At 50.7% G+C, this 14,849-nt stretch overlaps 1 protein-coding gene across 1 annotated transcript in view; it reads left to right on the plus strand.

The window, feature by feature from the left end:
* The first annotated feature begins 2,621 nt into the window (after positions 1 to 2,621).
* SCARA3 (scavenger receptor class A member 3) overlaps positions 2,622 to 14,849 on the plus strand; it is a 37,485-nt gene continuing 25,257 nt past the window's right edge. The window contains exon 1 of the mRNA XM_003902588.4: positions 2,622 to 2,943. Within this exon, the coding sequence (XP_003902637.1) occupies positions 2,937 to 2,943 (7 nt within the window). The 5' untranslated portion in view covers positions 2,622 to 2,936. The remainder of the gene's footprint in view (positions 2,944 to 14,849) is intronic.

Here is a 14,849-nt window from a genome sequence, read left to right on the forward strand (position 1 = left end):
AACATTCATCCCACTTCTGCACTGCTACTTGTTTCATTATCGGCTTTCCTAACCAGACTGGCCATGTGACATGTTCTCACACTTCCGGAGCTTGGGGCAGAGGCTGGTCCCTTGTAGTGAAACCGATTTGATATGGTCTGGCTGCCCTGTTTGCTTTTGGTTGCTTGCTTTTTGGTTTTTTGGTGTTTTCTTTTTCTTTTCTTTTTCTTTTTTTTTTTTTCCTTTTTCCATGAAGCTGAAGGCTACACCACTGAACACTGAAACTTTTTTTTTTTTAATTTATTTATTATTATTATACTTTAAGTTGTAGGGTACATGTGCATAACATGCAGGTTTGTTACATATGTATACTTGCGCCATGTTGGTCTGCTGCACCCATCAACTCATCATTTACATCAGGTATAACTCCCAATGCAATCCCTCCCCCCCCCCCCCTCCCCATGATAGGCCCCGGTGTGTGATGTTCCCCTTCCTGAGTCCAAGTGATCTCATTGTTCAGTTCCCACCTATGAGTGAGAACATGCGGTGTTTGGTTTTCTGTTCTTGTGATAGTTTGCTAAGAATGATGGTTTCCAGCTGCATCCATGTCCCTACAAAGGACGCAAACTCATCCTTTTTTATGGCTGCATAGTATTCCATGGTGTATATGTGCCACATTTTCTTAATCCAATCTGTCACTGATGGACATTTGGGTTGATTCCAAGTCTTTGCTATTGTGAATAGTGCTGCAATAAACATACGTGTGCATGTGTCTTTATAGCAGCATAATTTATAATCCTTTGGGTATATCCCCAGTAATGGGATGGCTGGGTCATATGGTACATCTAGTTCTAGATCCTTGAGGAATCGCCATACTGTTTTCCATAATGGTTGAACTAGTTTACAATCCCACCAACAGTGTAAAAGTGTTCCTATTTCTCCACATCCTCTCCAGCACCTGTTGTTTCCTGACTTTTTAATGATCGCCATTCTAACTGGTGTGAGATGGTATCTCATTGTGAACACTGAAACTTAAAACTTAACCTTCATTCGCTACTTGATAGGTAACATTCATAGGTCACCATGGTAATGATCTCTTCAGTTGTTTTTTAGGAACTTGGACCAGCTCCTGCCCATCTCAAACTGGTGAGACCATTGGCCCTTCAACTGGGCAAGTGCCCCAAGAGGTGGCCTTTCAATGTCGGAGAGCCAAAAACTCCACCCGTGGATCATGCTAACACTGCTATTTTCTGCACACATGTCCTATAAAATACCATGAGCTCAGACTACACAGGTTCATGGAATGAACCTGTTTCTTCATTTGTCTCCACTGCCAATCGCCTTTCCCCATGGCTTAGACCACTCTACTTCCCTAACCCATAAATATCCTTAAGTCTTACCTTCTGGGAGGTGGATTTCAGAGCTGTTCTCCTACCTCCTCTCTTGGTGCCCTTGCCAATGAGTCTTTTCTCTTTTCTAAAATCCATGTCACCTGATTGATTTCCTGCAGAGGCAGCTTGTGGGGTGGGCAGAGCAGACCTAGACCTGGCCGGCAGCTGGGAGCTCAGTAAATGTTTGTTCAATCAATGAAAAATGACACGTGAGAATCCAGAGGGGCACGTATGACCAGTCTCAATTCCCTGCCTGCAGTCACTTTCCTTGGGTGTCACTGATTACCCCAGAGGCCCCTCCAACAACAAAATCACAGAATTTGATGGCCAGGTGCAGTGGCTCAGGCCTATAGTCCCAGCACTTTGTGAGGCTGAGGTGGGTGGACCACCTGAGGTCAGGAGTTCCAGACCAGCCTGCCCAACGTTTTTAGTCTCTACTAAAAATACAAAAAAAACAAAAAAAAATTAGCCAGGCGGGGTGGTGCATGCCTGTAATCCCAGCTACTCAGGAGGCTGAGGCAGGAGAATAACTTGAACCCAGGAGGGGGAGGTTGCAGTGAGCCGAGATTGAGCCACTGCACTCCAGCCTGGACGGCTAGAGCCTCAAACAAATAAAAATGAAAAATAAATCACAGAATGTGGCACACTCCAGGTCCAGTTGTCTCATGTAGAAAGCGGAAGCTTGGAGATGTGAACTGGATGCCCAAAGTCACTCAGCTAGGCAGGGGCAGAGCCAGGGTGCTCACAGGGTGGCCAACCTTCCACGTCTGCCCTGGACACGCGACTTTCAGCACTAAAATGTGCGGTCCCAGACGTCCTTCTCCCAGGTCCTCTACACCATAGATGGGTGAGGAAAAAACGTGCAGGGCTAAAATCTGGGGGGTCCCCACCCCTGCCCCAGCCACGTGGCGGTCCCGATTGTGAAACTGACTAAGATCAAAGAGCTCTCCCAGTAAGTGCCCCATTGCAGCCACAGCGCGGGCAGGGAAGACGCAGAGGGGCCCCGGTTCGAGGCCGGGCTCTGGGGCTGCGGGGGCGCATGGGCGAGGCGGGGCGGGGCGGGGTGCGGTGGGGGGGGGAGGTGCCCGTGGCTGCACAAAGAGGCCGGCCGCGGCAGTTTTGAAAATACCAAGGAAGTTGATCTGGGCCAGGGCCCAAGAAGTGACGAGGAGGGAGGGAGGCTTGCGAGCGAGGGAGGGAAGGAGGGAGAGGGAGAGGAGCAGGCGGGAGGGAGGAAGGGAGGACGCGCGGGGCGAGGGGCGGCGGCAGACCTCGCGGGGCCCCAGCGGGAAGCGCGGGCGGCGGCGGGATGAGCGCTCTGGGCGGCGGGGCGCGGCGCTAGGCGCCCGGCGGGGCGTCCCCAGGCTGCGACCCCGCGGGACCCTCCACTCCGCCCGCCGCCTCCGCAGCCCGCGCGCCGGAGCATGAGTCCGGGCGGGAGCCCCACGGCCGCCGGCGGCGCCTAGGACGGCGATCCGCGCCCTGGAGAACCCGCCGGCCGCCCGGCTCCACTACAGCTCCAGCCGCCTGCAGCGGGGCCCTCCTGAGGCCCCGAAGGAAGGGACCATGAAAGGTAAGCGCGGCCGTTGGGGGGCAGGTCCGAGGGGGGCCGCCTGCACCCCCGCTCCACCCAGGGCCTGGGGGCGCCTTTTCTGCAGTCGAGGCTGAGAGGAGGGCAGGGCGCCTCTGGCTTTTCCCCTGCCTTTTTGGGCATCCTGCGAGACAGGACGGATCCCTGAAGACCGGAGGAAGCAAAGAGGAGAGGGGGGATGGGGACACTCACACACGCCCCTTGCAGTCCTGTTCTCATCGGCTGTTGCTCTAACCTCACAAATAATTTTAAAGTCCAGAGAAGTTTCTGATCCCTTTAACCAATAGGCGCAGAAAGGTATCACCAACCCAAATTTCCAGCAGTGTAAATTTCGACCCTGGGGACCCATCAGAGAGGCCCCTGCAGCACCCCCCCCCCCCCCCCCCCCCGCCCAACGGAGCTTTCAACCGGGGCCGGGCTTAGGATTCTCCCCTAGGACCTCCAGCCCTTCCCCAAAAGAGACCTGCAGTGCCAGAGCCCCTCAGCCCAGGCCCTGCCCTTCCCAACCCCTGAACCTTGCCTGACCCACCCTCTGACCTCCTTGTGAGGAAGCCGCTGGGGAAGCCTCATGGCCCAGGACTGAGCTCTCGCCAGGGTGGTGAGCCAGCACCAGGGTGGCCCTTGCAGCCAGTTCTTGGGATAGAAATAAGAACCAGACATGATCCCAAGTGGCCATTTCCAGGGCCTGGGTGTCTTTAGGCCCCTACTTGGTCTTCAAGGTCATTTTGAGGCTAGAGGAGAAGCAGGCTTTGGAGTCATGAGGCAGGGAACCTTTGAGGTTTTTAAGGCCATTCCGGGTGTCTTTCAGTAATCCTCCTGTAACACCCCTGGCAGATGCTTGTGTTCCTAGCAGTGAGAACCTCACCACCTCATCCACTTACGGAAAGTAGAAACTGAAAAGGGCCTTTGAGATCATCTGCAGGGCTCTCAGCCACACTCTCAGGTGCCACTGACAGGTATGGAGGTGGAAGAGGTGGGGTCAGAGCTCTCAGCCTACTTCAATCAGACCAGCTGTTTGTCTCGTATATGTAGAACGGCCTGGGGGTTCATTGGAAGAAAGGGCTCCACCGACAAACTTCTGACCAGATGCAGCCTCCACATTGCATAGTTAGGGAAACTGAGGCCCAAGCAGGTAGGGTTGGCTTCATGGATTCGGCAACCAGTGCCATCCTACAAGGTCCCACACTTGGTTTAATGCTCTGCAGGTGCTATCTTGAACTTTTTAAAAATGTATTTTATTTGATTTTATTTTAGCGACAGGGACTCACTCTGTTGCCCTGGCTGGAGTGCAGTGGCGTGATCATAGCTCACTACAGCCTCAAACTTCTGGGCTTAAGTGATCCTCCCACCTCAGCCTCTCATGTAGCTGGGACTACAGGTGTGCACCACCATGCCTGGATTTTTTTTTTTTTTTTTTTTGGTAGGGACGGGGCCTTATTATGTTGCCCAGGTTGGTCTAAAACTTCTGGCCTCAAATGATCCTACCACCTCGGCCTCCTAAAGTGCTGGGATTACAGACTTGATCCACCATGTGGCCTGAAATTCTTACAATTTTTTAACAAGTCATCCCGTCTCACCAACACACAAACACACACATTTGCATTTTACACTGGCCCCCACAAATTATGTCGCTGGTCCTGTGGACAGAGGTGAGTTGTTACGAATCACAGTTAGTCGGGGTGACTAGGGCCCAGAACTCCTGACTTCTAGTCTGGAATCCACCCTGCCTCTCTGTGGTTTCCTTCCCTCTGCCTCTGGCACCTTTCTGTGCTTCCCGCTGGCCTCTCCAAGTCCTAGGCTGTGCGGGATGAGCCAAGCAAGTTATAATCAGCCCTAGGGAGCACCTGGCAGGCAGCGAGGGAAGCCTCGCCCCAAGTCCTGCTCCTCACTGAGACACCTTTGCAGCTGAACCCTCTGCAGTCAGCTGGCCCAGAGCAGACCATTACTGGAAGCCTCCAGAAAGGTCTTGGACCACATCTTACAAGGGGCCACACAGCCCTGAACCTTGATGATAGTGGTAAGATGTTTCACATTCTCAGAGTGGCTCCACCCCAATTCCAGACAAGCACTGTAAGAGAACCAGCCGGGCATGGTGACAGATACCTGTAATCCCAGCTACTCCGGAGCCTGAGGAGGGAGGATCACTTGAGCCTGGGAGTTTGAAGTATAATGAGCCATGATTGCACCACTGCATTCCAGCCTGGGCAACAGAGTGAGACCCTGTCTGTAAAAAAATAAAATTTATTAAAAAAAAAAAAAAAAAAAAGAGGCAGGGCCAAAATCCCGTGAAATAGAGAAGAAAAGAGCTGGTGTGAATGAATATTTAAAAGAAGGTGCCTGAGGAGGACCCACTGACACCACGCTGCCGAGTTCCAGGCTGTCCTTGTGCTGTGGGTTCCTATACAGGAAGCCACGCCCTGCCTCTCTCCTCCTTTCCCTTGGATCCCACAGCCTCTTCATGTGCGGGGCGGGATTCCTGTCTACGGAGGCCCTGAGGGCAGCGCTGGTGTGTTTTTCCTCCAGCCTCCGGAAACCCCTCAGTGATCTCCCCTAACATCGCAGAGGCTGCCCGGGCTGCAGGACTGGGGACTGACTTCCAGCAATTCCCTCCCTGGCAGCCGGGAAGAGCCGCCGCCTCTATCTGAGATGGAAACGGCAGGGCAGACAGCAAATATTTGTCTTTTGGGATCTGTGGGGTGTAAAGAACCAACATTTTTCTCACCTGAGTGGAAAAAGTAAAGTGCCTGGCAGAGCAGGGCAGGCAGCCCCTTCCAGAGAACCCTTTCCGTGCTCCTCCAAAGGCCACATCAATCTTCGAATTACATTTGTTGGCAAAGGATCATGCCCTGCTCACAATAAACACGTGATGTGATGTGATGTGATTTGATGTGATGTGATGTCGTATGGAGAACAGGTGATGGTGGGGATGGTGATTAAGAAAACACACTCGTTGGGCTGCCCAGCCCTGCAGTGGCCGAGCGCCAGGGCCCACTCTGCCGGCCAAGCCATTTCCACCTCCAGGCCCCTCCTGCCCCATGGCCAGCTGACTGCGCCTCCCAGGCCACCGCCTCTTTTGATCCAAGCTGGCACCTGGCCCTTCTCACATGTGGCCCTAAGGGGACACTCAGGTGCCACCAGCCCCTTGGTGACAGGCCCACCTTGGAGCTTCCCACTGGCTTGTCCAAGCCACTAGCAGCCACCTGTGGAGCTGTTTCCACACCTCCAGTGAGAAGGACCCGCCCCCAAGATGCCCAAGACACAGGCTGGTGCATTGTGAAGACTGATTTGAGAGTCAAAAACATGTCTAGTCCTGGCACCATCATCTGCCCTCTTCAGCCCCGTTGTCCTCCTGGGTGGTCCCTGAGGCCCAAGAGCTCTGCGCCTGAGCACCACTTGGGGAGCGGAAGTGACTCAGTGGTGAGATGGCTGGAAGCAGGCCCACCATGTGGCCCCTTTGCCCCGAGAGACTTGCGCTTGGCTGCGGTGACCAGGGCAGGGGGCAGCCCTGTGTTCCTCAGGCGTGGGAGGAACAGCCCTTCCTTGCAGAATCAGAGAGCAGTGCCCACTTCATGTGGGCAAAGGGTGGAGGTGGGGAGAGGAGGGGCTGTGAAAATACAGAGAAGCAATCCCGGGAGGAATCCACCCTGCACCGCTCGTCTGGCAGAGAGGAGAGGATCTCTACTCATGAGCGGCCAGGCTGGGGGTCCCAGAAAGCCTGATCTCGTTCCCCAGGGGCACCGGAAGGAGCCAGGGCTAGAAGAAAAGGAACTGATGTGGTGAAAGTGAAAAGAGCCACTAGACGGCCTGACTGAGGGGTCCAGGGAGCCCAGCAGCTCAGATGCTGGAGTTTAGCTCGAAACCCTCAAACATCCGCCCCACCCCCAACCCCGGCCAAAACAGTCATCTTGCCCTCTAGCTGGGGGTAAGCCTGGTAACTGAAGACTCAGGTCCCAAGGCTCATTTGAGAGCGAGGAAAAAGCCTTCGGTTTCTCAATAGGCTAGGTTGATGGATAGCTTGGCAGTTTCCATGAAGGACAGGCAGCTGTTCTGGGTGTTAGAATTGGTGCACAGTGTGGCCTAGCTGGGCATGCCTCTCATACATGCACTGCCCATGTTTGATCATGTTTAATTTAGTGATATGTGTGTGTGTGTGTGTGCGCGCGCGCTTGTGTAGAGTACTGAGTCCCAGGGTCAGGCCCAGCCCTGTCGCAGGCCAACTTTATCACTGGGATGAAGTCCCTGGTACTCCCTGGGGTCAGTCCCCTCATCGAGGTGGACCAGATGATCCCACAGGATGGTATCAGAGTGTAAGTTTCATGAGAGTGGGGTCTTTGTCTGTTCCTAGCACTTAGGGGTGTCCACTACATCTGTTCAGTGTGCACATCTATACTGTACCATGGTATCCTCAGAACCTCACACAGGCATTCCGTAAAGATGCAGAAAGATGCCTGTATTCAACAAACATCCATGGGGCGACTGCCAGGTGCCAGGTCTGTACGTCTATATATGTCTAAGGACTGAGGAAGCTACAAAGAGCTCAGATACTGTCCCTTCTCTCAAGGAGCTTACTCTTTACTAGGACACGTAGGATTTGTGTCCAAGTCACTTAAAAAAACACTAACAGTGATAAGTGTCTTAAGGGAGGTCCCAGCAAGGGAGTTTGGGGGTGGGCTGGCCTCCTTTCCTGGCTTTCCTTCTTTGCTGCTGTTCTTCGAGATGCATCCTCGGTTTCAGCCACAGACAGGCTCCTGGTTCTTGCTGGCACCCGTTCCCTGAACAATCTCTCCCAGCCTTGAAGATGTGACACGTGGAAGTCGGCAAATCTGATGGCACCAGATTCGCTTCTCTGGGCTTCACAGCCGTATTTCCATCGGTGTCCTCAATGTCTCCAGGTAGAGACCTGCAGGCACCTTCTTCATGGTTCAGATGAGATACCTTCCCTCCACCTGAACCCAAGCTAAAAAATGGGTTATTCTGGGATGTTGCCCCAGCCCACACTTTTCAGTCAGCCAACAAGTATGGAGTTCCTGCTTTCAGAGAGGAAGCACACTAGTTGGAAGGCAAGCCTGGGTGCTTTCTGCCGTTCCAGCAGAAACAAGACGTGCACACCTGAGACGAGAACCGAATCATGCAGGCAGATGCCACAAAGGAACAAATGCATGGCATATACGGGAGATTGGATAAGAATCCTGGGAGAGAAAGGGAGCATTTCAAGTTGGGCAGTTCAGAAAGGCTTCAGAGAGGAGCTGAAGGGTGGGGGAAGACTTGGATGGGGTCAGTGAAGAAGGCAGGAAGGAGTGCTGGGAAAAGCTGGATAGCAGGTCCGGGGGGAGGAGTGGTGGTGGGGGAGAGAGATGGCCTGCAGTTGAGGGAGCCCTAAGCCAGAGAGCACCTGAGTGCTCCATGAAGGACATGCGGTTGTGTCTGGTTGACATTGGAGAACCCTGGGATGGTTTGTCAGGAGAAGGCCTGTTTGCCACTTGCCCCTGGAGATATTCTCTCGTGGCCTTAGCCCATGTTGGGAAACCTCTACTTTTAGAGAGTGGGAGGAAGAAAATGAGCTTGTAAAGGAGCCAAGAGGAGCAGTCAAGGACACAGGCAGAAAACCATGATGGTAATGTCATGGAAATTGAGAGGAGTAAGTTCCAAGGGGGAGGAAATGAACCCCCGCATTGACTGCTGATCAGCAGAGTTAGCTCAGGATCAGAGAAGGCCAGGTTGCAAGGGCCAGAGGGGCAGGGTAGATCAGAAGCAAAGGCGCGGGAGGAGCTATGTCCTTAGAGTGGGAGGCAGGGCCCAGCTCAAAGGGTTTTCAAGGCAAGGATGACCCGTGCTCATTGGAAGGTGGAGGGACAGAAGAGCAGGCGTAGGGGGACTTGGGGACAGAGCAGTGGAATTGGGGGAGACTTGCTTTGAGAAGAAAGAATCTCTTTATCGGGAGGCAAGGGAAGGAGAAAAGATGGTTACAGACAAACTGCATTACTAGCAGCTGCATTTAACCTTTTTATAACACATTTATTATTTTTTTAAAAAACCAAAACATTCCGAAAAGGAGAAACATTCACTCACTTGAACTCCTACCTTTTAGAGATAATAAATGACAAAATGTAGATGAACATTCTTCAGAATTCATTCTGTGTATGTTTGCACAGATTTTTTTCATGTAGATAAGATTATACTATCCATGTTATTTTTGTTTTTATTTTATTTTATTTTGAGACGGTCTAACTCTGTGCCCAGGCTGGAGTGCAATGGTACCATCGTAGCTTACTGCAGCCTTGACCTCCTGGGCTCAAGGATCCTCCCACCTCAGCCTCCCAAGTACCTGGGACTACAAGCAGGTGCCACCATGCCCAGCTAATTTTTGTATTTTTTGTAGAGATAAGGTCTAGCTATGTTGCCCAGGCTGGTCTCAAGTTCCTAACCTCAAGCAATCCTCCCGATTACTTGGGGTTTTTGTCGTTGGAGGTGGTTTTTAGTTGTTGCTTGTGTTTTTGTTTGTTTGTTTCTTTGCTTGAGACAGGGTCTTGCTCTGTTGCCCAAGCTGGAGGGTAGTGGCACTATCATTGGCTCACTGCAGCCTTGACCTCTTGGGCTCAAGCAATTGTCCTACCTCAACCTCCCAAGTAACTAGGACTACAGGTGTATGCCACCATGCCCAGCTAATTTTTGTATTTTTTGGAGAGATGAGATTTCACCTTGTTGCCCAGGCTGATCTCAAACTCTTGGGTTCAAGTGATCCTCCTGCCTTAGCCTCCCAAAATGTTGGGATTACAGGCATGAGCCACTGCACCCACCTTGCAGTATTTTTAAAAAATGATTTCATAACATCCCATAGTAAGACTCTGTGATAATTTATGTAACCAATCTCCTAGAGATGGGCATTTTAACTATTTGCCTTTTCCCCCAGGTTTATCATAGCATGCAGTGATCACCTTTACACGTACACCTTGGCCTAGTCGTATAATTATTTTCTTAACATGAAGTTCCTAGAAGAAAGATTATTGAGTCAAAGGGCACTCGCCCTTGCAGTATTGACAGAGGGTGCCAGGCTACTCAGAATGCACAAGAAGGCCTCTTTCCCCATCCCTCCCCCAGGCTGGGTTTGAAATGTAGGCATCTGTACAGAGTTAGTGGATCATAAAGAAAGGAGTTGGAACCTCGTGGTCTTGATCCTTTCAGAAAAGGAGGGGGTGAGCTCATCTTTAGAGAATGAGGTGGGCTGACCCCCGAGGAACCCAGGAATGGGAAGTGAGGCTCCAGACGGCAGGACTTGGTTGAAGCCAAATGTGTGCCGCCCTCTGACACTCTCCTGCAGCGCTGGGCTTCCCTAGTGCAGTGCGAAGAAAGCAGGCTGAGGATGGAAGTGACGGTGGCCAGTAGAGAGAACTACAGGCTCCAGCGGGCAGAAGCCAACCCTGGGGACTGGGCTGGTCTTGGAGCTCAGGGCGAATGAGAGCCTGGAGGAAGGAGAGCAAGGAAAGGCTCAGTGCACTGGGGATAAAGAAGGGAAGGGGCTTGAGATCAAGCTGATGGAACAGCGATAAGCCTTAAGCTCCAGAGGGCAGGCAAGATGTGTAGAGATGAGACTGTAAATCCCATGTCCAGGAGCCCTGAGTTTCAACAGAAAAGCTGCCTCCATTCAAGTTGATAGCAGGAGACAGAATAAAGAAATAATCCAATCCAGGTGATGTCATTATCCAGAACAGTGTTTCCTAAAGTCAGAGTTCCTCTGCCTCTGAACATAGGTCCCAGAATGAAAAGATATATTTATTTTTCAAGATCTGCAGGAAGTTCCATGGCCGAATAAGTCTGAGAAACATGGAATTAAACACAGATTTAAATGGGCTTATTATTTTTTTTGCAGCACTTTTCAAAATGTTTGCTATGTGAATGTGAATCTCTAAGATGGCGATAGAGTATGCCATGTTTTCCACACTTACTTGATCAAATAATCTTTTTTCACAAAGAATAATTTGGGACTGGTGTCCCATAGGATATGTTTTTGAAAAACTGATTTCTTGTAAGTTGGAAATTGGTCCTGGGAGTGATAGGGGTTGGGAGATGACCATAAATGAGAGCATTCATTGGAATAGGATAGAAAAATAATCCTAATAAAAGTGACTGCTACTACTATTTATTAAGCGTTTACTATGTGCCAGGTACTTTTCATATACATCTCATTGGATTTTCACAGCAGCTCATTGAAGCGGACCATCTCCCCACCATTTACACATAAGGAACATGAAGCTCAGAGGAGGGAAGTGGGGTGCCCATGCGAGATAGGCTAGGATTTGCAGGATCAGAGGTGACAAGAGGGATCAAGACAACTGGTGATTCCCGGCCAGGCATGGTGGCTCACGCCTGTAATCCCAGCACTTTGGGAGACCCAGGGAGGAGGATCACTTGAGGCCAGGAATTTGAGACCAGCCTGGGCAACATAGTGAGACCTTGTCTCTACAAAAAATAAGCAAGATTAGCTGGGTGTGATAGTGCACACCTGTAGCCTCAGCTACTTGGGAGGCTGAGGTGGGAGGATCCTTAGAACCCGGGAGGTCCAGGCGGCACTGAACTGTGATGGCACCACCGCACTCCAGCCTGGCCAACAGAGCAGGACCTTGTCTATAAAAAAGAAAAGAAAAGAAAAGAAAGCTGGTGATTCCCACCCCTCCCATCCCTCTGAATTCATGGGGCTCAGGGGAGTCGGGGGGAGTGCTGTGTACACAGAGGAGACCAGTGTGTAAGTAATCGCGGGAGAGCGCCTGTTGCATTGGGTGAGTAGCCTGGGTTCTTGTCTCAACTAGAAGCAGCACCAGGCTACGAGCAGGTATTTAGAAATGGGTGGGCATTCAGGGTTGTCACAATGACCAGGGATTGCTACTGACCTTTAGTGGGCAAGGCCAGGATGCTGAATGTCTGTGCAGAGTGGGCCATGCCCATCTAATGAAGAATTGCACCACCTGGAATAGGGTCCCAGTTAGAGGAGTGGAGGGCAAAAAAGGGGAGGAAAGTTGTTTAGGTTAAAGAGGGTTTAGGATAAAGCAGGGATTTACCCACAACCTCTGTGGTTACCAAGAACAGACTGGGAGGCAGCCGAAGGGATTCAGGTGGAGGTAGCAGGAAGCGGGAGAGAAGCCTGTCTCAGAGCAGCAGATGTGGTTTTAGGGATGCAGAAGCTTGAGGATGGGGACCAACAAAGGGGGCAAGTGCTGGAGGAGAGAAACTGGCGGAGCCACGGAAGCAGAAAAGGACAACTTGTTGAGCAGGAAGATCTGAAGGGAAAGGACCCGCGTCTTGAGACCTGAGTGGGCAGGCGGATTCCCAACCGATTACAGACAAACCCACAAAGGAAGCCTGTGGAGAGGGGGTAGTGGCGGAAGGGCTTTAATGAAAACAATTTTGCAGCCTTACTTATAGCATTCTCCAACCTTAAACTATAGCTATTCTGCACTTTAAATACAGCATTGGCTCCAGAGAAGACTCTTAAATCTTTATTTTTACTGATCCAATTGGCTGTTTTGAAAACCCACTCTGTGAACCCTGCAGAAGATAATTATCAAAATATGTTCCTTGAAGTGCCCAAAGAAAGACCTTTTATTCAATTCCTCGAATCTCTCCCCCTTGTTGACTCAGATGGAAGAATGCAGTCCCAGAAAGGCGAAAGAGGGAACCAAGGACACATCTGTGGGCACTAAAAGAAAGCCGGCATCGGTGACCACAGTTGAGTTAGCAGTTGGTTAACAGGTCCGGGCTGTTTTCTACCCGCAAAGGGAGAGCTAAACCAAGCTCAACCCCAGTGGAATCAGTGGCCGTGCTTAGCAATGTGCCAAGACATGCACCCTCCATCAAACTTGCTACGTGGCTCTGTGGGAGCAGAGGCTTAAAAAAAATAAAATAAAATAAGGAATTTCTCCTCTTATGGCTGTCCTTCTTTCTGGAGTTTGAGATGGATATTGTGACCTAAGGGGTGACAGGAAGAGAAGCTCTTTCAAATCTCTAGTGGTTGCCACTATTTTATGGGTCTGGGCTTGCAGCCTTGGCCTTGGCCTTCCCAGGCTATTTAACTTTTTTTCTAAGCACCTGCCTGTGATTCGGATAGTAATCGCTGCAATAAGATTGGGGCCTGGCTGTGCCTTTCACTAGGAAATCCATGGGGCTGGCTTCTTTGTGACAGGGACCAGGTCCCTCCCTCACAGCAGCTGTGGTCCCTTGGGGCCTTGGGAACAGGGCAGGCAGAAACTGGCTCACCGAGTCTCAGATGTTCATTCTTTCATGATTCCCATGCTGTCCCAAGTTTGTCCCCAGGGAGGAGTTTTCCCGTAGGTTTTTAGGTCCCAGCATCTCCTTACCTTCTCCAGTGTCCTCTTCCAAGCCCACCCGCTCCTGCTAAAATAACCTTGCTCCTGGAAGATAGAAGAAAGGAAGAGGAGAGAGAGAAAGAGAGAGAGAGAGAAAGAGAGAAGAGACAGAAGGCAACCAATGCTATTTCTGCCTTCCTACAAATGGAGCCTCTCTCCAGACACCTAGAGCCTATCATAACACGAAGATTTCATTACCCCTTCCAGACATCCAGCGTGCTTCACACTCAGGCACTCCTCCATTTGCAGCATGGCAAGAGTCCTCCATTTCTTTATACATGACACAGACAAGAACCAGTGCCTTACTTCAGAGAGTTATAGACATGTTACATACAGGTGGTATTGTAAGACAATTAACTGGGACCACAATGGAAAAACATGAGCCCCGCAAACAAGAGCCCTTGGAGCTTTAGGAGGAGAGTAAGATGTCCTTTGTTCTGTTCTGAGAAGGGGAGGAGAAGCAGAGCCAACATTTTGCTCCTACCCATTGCTCCACCAGCTCATTCTTTTGCAGTTCAAACATCAGCCCTTGGTCTATGAATTTCACCTTTTTTGCTTTAAGCCTTGCACCCCAAATGCATCCGTTGTCTCCAGCACTCCCTAGTCATGGAGAATCCTAAGAATAAACCAGATTTCAACCCTATTTTAAGTCATCAATCTTCATTTTTTAAAGATACATGAGCTCCTGATTAAAACAGCAGAGGATAACAGTTAACTGAAAACATAGGCCTTTGCAGAGGGTCAGAAAACACATCTTTATGAAACATCCACTATGTGATCAACCCGGTGCTGAAAGCAGCTGAGGGGAGCTTTCCTGATTGCAGGGATGTAGCAACTGCTAGGAGTGTGACCTGTCAACTGATATCAGGCTTGTATGGAAAGGCCTTGTGCCAGTTCTGAGGCCTTTCTGAGATGGGCATGCGCAACTCTGCAGACACTCGAATGCGTGTTTGGATCCTGCCTCAGATTCTTGGATATTTAGGAGCCACTAACCAGCTTCCAGGCCACTTAACGTATCTGAGCCTTTGTAACATGATGGAGGTGAATTTGCAAATTCCCTTCCCACCCTCTCAGGCTGTGGTTCTCTATCCCTGAAACACCTTTGGAGAGCTGGTGCACCTAACACTAAGTCGGTTTGCCCTTGATGACAGGAGAATAGGCGTAGAAGACGGAGAGGGGAAGGAAATTATTTTGCCATCTCTATTAACTCCACTTGGCCTAGTTCAAGGAGGGACTACGGATGCCTGCCTAATCAGTCATCCTCTAATCAATCACTACTCTGGGGCCTCAGCCAGGGCTTTTTCATTCTTGATGTCTGTTTCTTCATCCATACTTACTCTGATCAGAACAGTCTTGGTATAACGTGAACATAATGAGCTTGTGCTTGCAAAGGGCTCGGCTTATAAGAGCCTCACAAATGCTTTGGATTATGTTCTTATTAAGTGAACGAGGCTACAGTGGTGAGTTACTACAACATTCCAGACATAGATGAGTCAGGGGTCCCCATGGTCCGGGGCTTAGTGCTGGAAG

This window comes from Papio anubis, chromosome 8 (assembly GCF_008728515.1).
Source record: "Papio anubis isolate 15944 chromosome 8, Panubis1.0, whole genome shotgun sequence".
In the NCBI taxonomy this organism is placed as follows: Eukaryota; Metazoa; Chordata; class Mammalia; order Primates; family Cercopithecidae; genus Papio; species Papio anubis.